Consider the following 6,000-nt stretch of genomic DNA (forward strand, 5'->3'; position numbering starts at 1 on the left):
CCACAGATATGGGTAGATCAAACTCAACTGAGTGAACAATTTCTCTCATTTCTTTATCATCTTTAACTGGGGTCTTTATAAATGATCTTGATAGGAGATCTGCTATGTACATATGTTTTCCAGGCAAGTATTGTACTTCAAAATCATATTTAAGCATTTTTAATTTTAATGATTGTAAACGAGAACTTATTTTACAAATGTCTTTTTTGTTAATTGCCACCAATGGTTTGTGATCAGATTTTATTATTACTTTTCTACCATACACAAACTGATGGAACTTATTTAAAGTATAGCAAATTGCCAGATACTCCTTTTCAATCTGAGCCCATCTAGTTTCTGTGTCAGTCAGGCCTCTAGAAGCAAATGCTACTGGCCTACCTTCCTGTAGCAAACAGCAGCCAATACCATGCTGGCTTGCATCAGTTTGTATTTCTATGGGCAACATAGGATTAAATATTTTTAATATAGGTATTTTAGAGACTATTTTTAATTTTTTGGAAGACTGTCAAGTGATCTCCTGTCCACTTATATTCTACATTATTTTTAATCAAATTTCTTAACGGTGACAACAATTTAGAGAGATTCGGTAGGTATTTAGACAAGTAATTAAACATACCTAATATTCTTAACAATTCTTTTTTATTTTTAGGTTCTTTAAGCATCAGAACAGCTTTTGTCTCCATTTTCTAAGAGCTTCCACTATTGCATAAGCCTCTTTTTCCACTGATGAATGATTTCTTTCACTTTTTGATAAGGTTCTTGAAAAGAAAGCAGCAGGTCTTCCTCCTTGGCTAAGAGAAGCAGCAATACAAAAATCTGAAGCATCAGATTCAACGATAAAAGGAATCTTGTCATCAATCGTAGTAACGGCTGAAGAAATAATTTCAGATTTAAGAATTTGGAAAGCTTCAGCTGCTTGTTCTGTTAAAGGAAAAGGATTGCATGTGACTAGTTTTTGTATCTTTTCTGAAAATTGTGGGATAAATTTCTAATAATGTGCAAACATTCCGACAGCTCTCTTTAGTGATTGTGAATCGTTTGGTAAGGGTAACTTCTTTAATGGTTCAAGTCTTTCAGGATCAGGTTTTAAGGTCTGATTTTCTATTTGATAACCCAAAAGTTTAATTGAATTTAGTGTAAAGAACTTTTATTTTGATTTATTGTTAGATTGTATTTCTTCGCTACTTCCATAAATTTATTAAGATTTTCATTATGTTGTTGTTGATTTAATCCACAAACCGTAATGTCATCAAGATATGCATATACACCTTTTAAATGTTCGGATTTAATAATACCATCGATAACCCTTTGAAAACAAGCCACTCCGTTGGTTACCCCAAAAGGAATCCGGCAAAATTGGTATAGTTGGCCGTTGGCTTCAAAAGCAGTGTATATTTTCTCTTCATTTTTGATTGGAATTTGATGGTATGCATTTTTAAGATCAATAGTACTGAAGACAGAATATCTTGCTACTTTTCTAACAATATCTTCAACATCTGGGAGAGGATAGGCATCTAAGTAAGTAAATTTATTAATCGTTTGTGAATAATCTACTACCATTCGCTTTTTGTGTGTTTCACTTTTTGTAATAAGTACTTGTGCACGCCAAGGAGAGTTGCTTTCTTCTATCATTCCATTCAATAGCAGATACTGTATCTCGTCAGATATGAATTTTCTATCTTCAGTTGAAAATTTTCTTGATTTAGTTGCCCTCGGTTTGCAATCATTTGATAGATTGGAGATTAATTTGGGTGGCTCTATATTTAAGTATGCCAAACTACAAATGGTATCTATACGATCAATAACTAAAGGCATTTTTGAGCCAGCAAAAGTGATTTTTAGAGAAGAATGTTGTTTAAGCAAGTCATGACCTATAACTACATCAGCACATAAATCTTGAATTATTGATAATTTGACATTTTTATAGGAATGTTCGTTTATTTCTAAATTAACAAAGCAGTGTCCTGAGATAGTCGTTCTGAGTGCTGTTGAAGCCATTATTATGCTTGCATGACTTCTAAATGTTTTCACGTTTATAGACAATGCATAATTCTTACTGATATATGACTCAGAACTACCTGTGTCTATTAAACTTTCAGTTGTATTTCCATTCACCTTTATCTCAGTAAGACTTTTAGATAAGCATTGAGGGGCAGCAGCAAGATTTCTAACATTGGAACTAGATGTAGTAGTAGCTAAAACAGCAGCTGATACTGAATTGGGCATCTGAAGCCTACATACCTTGGAAAAATGTCCAACTTTCGAGCATTTCTTACAAACTTTGTCTCTAGCAGGGCATAGGCTACGAGGATGCCTTTCAGTTGATCCACAAAAGTAACATTTCCAACTTTTCACAGCAGCAGAAGTATAATTAGTGTTCTCTCTGGTTTCGGAAGAAATTGCATTAATAATTTGTACAGGAGTTGTATAAGCCTCAGATTGTTTTGAAGCTGACTCCAGAGACTGGGCTTTCACTATGGCATCTTGCAGAGTATTAGTGTTGTTTTCTAGTAAACGTTGTCTTATGTCATTAGAAAGAATGCCATTAATAAAAGAGTCTCTTATATAATCTTCTCTATTTTGGTCTGCAGAAACGGCTAGAAAATTACAGTCTTTGGAAAGCACTTTAAGATGTTGAACGTATTGACCTATATTTTCACCAGTTTATTGTTTTTTGTCATTAGGATATGTCTGGCAAAAATTTCATTTTTGGGTTTAACAAAAGCTGCTTCGAGAATACTTTTGGCTTCAGAATACTTTCTACAATCAGAGATGAGTTCATAGATATTGTTGCTCACGTAATTTACCAGTAGTTTGAATTTCTCCTCCTCTGAAACATCAATCACAGAGGAAATAAAGTTTTCAAAGGTAGCTTTCCAATGCATCCATTCTTGAGACGATCTAGGAGAGTTAGGATCTGCATCGAATCTGTCTGGTCGTAGTAGCTTATCCATATTTGATATTTTTTGTATATTAAATTGTAATGAAATGCAAAACCTTTATAAACTAAGTTTTAATATATAAGAAATTAGCATTGTTTTGTTTCAATGAATAACATGACAATTACATATGACATTACCTAAAACTAAGATGAAAAATGACAAACACAGTTCACAGACCATAGGACACTTACTGTATCTACTTTTTTTATTGGACCAATTTTTGTACAAGTGTTTAAACCTAAGATGGGCATACTGTTGTTGCAATCTATTACCACAAATTTAATACTAAAAAACAAATTTATATAACTTTTACCTTTGATAAAGCAACTTAAAATAATGTTACCTATGACTATCACTCTATTGTTTCCATAAGTGTTAAGTTCAAGGTTATTTTCTACAATTTTATCTACAACTTTTAAGCTTTTTACAAACTTTAACGGTAGGCAATTACAATTAGCCCCTGAATCCAGCTTAAAATTTACAAACTCATTATTTATTACTATATCAATAGTCCAAATATTACCTTTATTATTGTTTTTTTACATTATCCAATGTTGGGTTGAGTTGTAGGGTTCACCATCACTCTCTGAAGTTGAGGTTTCAGCGCTAATGTTATAAACAGTTCTTGGCCTCTTTTTCGAATAGTCTAACTTCCTGTCATGCCTTTTATTTTTTTGTTTACAACTTGAAGAAAAATGATTAGGTTTTCTGCAATTGTTACAAATTTTCCCAAAGGCTGGACAACTTCTTGGGCCATGCTTTGTGCCACATTTAAAACAGTTTTATTGGTTGTTACAGACAGCTTCTGCAGGTCGTTCTAGAGTTTTGCTCCTGGAGGGTCTATTGTATCTAATTTTATCAACTTCTGCATTTTTTCTGAGGCTTTTGACTTGAAGGTACTCACTTCTGCTATTCTGCATTGATTTTCGGCTTCTGCAGCAGTTAGGTTTGGAATTCTTAAAAGTCTTTTTTGCAAAGCTTGGTCTCGAATCCCACTAACTAGTCTATCTCTTATTAGGGAGTCTTCAAGAGAATCAAAATTGCAATTTTTTGCCAGCAATTTTACATCCTTCAAAGTTATCAAACTCTTCGTCTTCTTCCTGTACCCTAGTGAAGAAGAGGAACCTATCATAAGTTTCATTTTTCAGTGGTGAGCAGTATGTTTTAAACGCATTTATTACAACATTATACTGTTTCCTCTCCTCATTACTGAGCTTAAATGTTTTAAATATGTCTTGGGCTTCTTCCCCTGCTAGATTTAAAAATATTGCATCTTTCTGCTCTCTTGTTTGCTGGCCAAATCCGCTGCTTCCATGTATATTTTAAAACTATCTAGAAACTTCTCAAAGTTTTGACTTGCATTTTGATCAAAACGGATCCCGTTAGGCGGTTTAAAATTAGAATCCATTGTAATTAACTACGGGTTCAGACACCTGACACCATGTAATGTTTTATTGAGACAACTATTGTTAGTTTAATCTTTATTATTTAGACTTCTACATATCTTTTACAATATCTGTTCTCTAGTGACAAGTGACAGACGTAGCACCGACAGGTGAACTAACTCATGTTAAGGTTGGTTCACACTAAGCTGTTTATGTTACAATTCTAAGTGATTACCATGGTGTTTTACAAACCTTAAATCATATGTATCCTAAAAGCCCCCTAGAAAAAAATGGTAAAATCTGAACTAAAGCAAGCTGAAGAAAATTCCAGACGCATTACCTTCATATGGATCCCATCTCATATTGGTATTGATGGAAACAAAGCTGCAGACCAGTGGGCGAGTAAAGTGTCGGAAAGTGTCGAAACAGATGTAACGGAGTGCCGAAATCCCGCGGGTGATATAAAAACGTCTATAAAAAATTTAATTACGTGTAAGTGGAATCACGAATGGAATTATTCACAGACAACACTACGGAAAATTAAAGACAATGTTTATCCATGGCTACCTAGAACTCGAAACCGAAAACTGCAAACCATCATTACTCGTCTACGTATAGGCCATACAAGATATACGCATTCGTACCTTTATAGCATTAAATTCTTTAGTAATGTTTTCCCATGCAATGGCTTTTTGTTTGTCACACCATCCGTTTTTTATTTTCTATAATAAATTTATATTTAATTGCTAGATCTAAAATTATATCTTTCTGTAAACTAGAGAAGTGGCTTCCTTTATTTTCCATCTTAAGTACACACTACACACACAAAATTGCAAGAAAACAATGTTATTATCATAGTTCAATCGGATTAACATAACCTTACAAAACTTTCTTTGTTGACAATGTTTTTGAGAGATCACGAGAAAGAGCTGTCATGTAATTTCGTTTCAATATTGAAATAAGAACAAATGAAAAGTCAGTTTATTCAAAATTTGAATAAGTAACTGACTTCAAATTTCAAACAAACAAAACAATATGGAAAGTGCAAAAAGTCTATGTGATTTGTGTGGTAAAGAATTTAAATGGGGAAAACATTTGTACTGTCATTATAGAACAGTTCATAAATTAGAGCCTTTAAAAGACAATGCAGGTAGTTATGGTAAATTAAAATGTGGGTACTGCAAAATAAGTGTTGGTTCATTATGACGATTTTTGAGATCATTTGGTTGCTGAACCTCAAATGGATATTTTTCAGCACACTGTTAATTTTAAATCCATGAATGGTAAGTCCATAATGCAAAAAGATATTTTGTTAAATAATAAATGGGTTGCATGTGAGTACATACTAAATTAATAATGAAATAAAAGACGTTCTAACCATCAATCAAATCAATTGATTGTGAGAACATCTTTTATTTCATTACTAATTATTTATATATTTTTTTGTTAGGTATAATATTATATTTTTGCATTAATCTTGTAGATTTTAATAAATGAAAAGCATCACAAGAAAAGCAGTATGAATGTATTTATTCCAAACAAAATGAAAACATTTCATCTCAAAAGAAAATTAGTTATTATATTTGCCACAGTACAGGATCTCCAAAATTAGTTTCAGAGAAAACAAGAAAAAAAGCGATGAGAAGACAAGGTTCTTGTAAAATAGATTCAAC

General features: G+C 32.6%; 1 protein-coding gene across 1 annotated transcript; it reads right to left on the minus strand.

Annotated features, from left to right (window-relative positions):
• Window positions 1-661: 661 nt before the first annotated feature.
• On the minus strand, window positions 662-2,954 carry LOC140450768 (uncharacterized). The gene is given in 3 exon segments (XM_072544440.1): window positions 662-1,041; window positions 1,158-2,648; window positions 2,741-2,954. Coding segments are annotated over 3 exon segments (2,085 nt in total).
• Window positions 2,955-6,000: the final 3,046 nt, after the last annotated feature.

Source organism: Diabrotica undecimpunctata, chromosome 9, assembly GCF_040954645.1.
Source record: "Diabrotica undecimpunctata isolate CICGRU chromosome 9, icDiaUnde3, whole genome shotgun sequence".
NCBI lineage: Eukaryota > Metazoa > Arthropoda > Insecta > Coleoptera > Chrysomelidae > Diabrotica > Diabrotica undecimpunctata.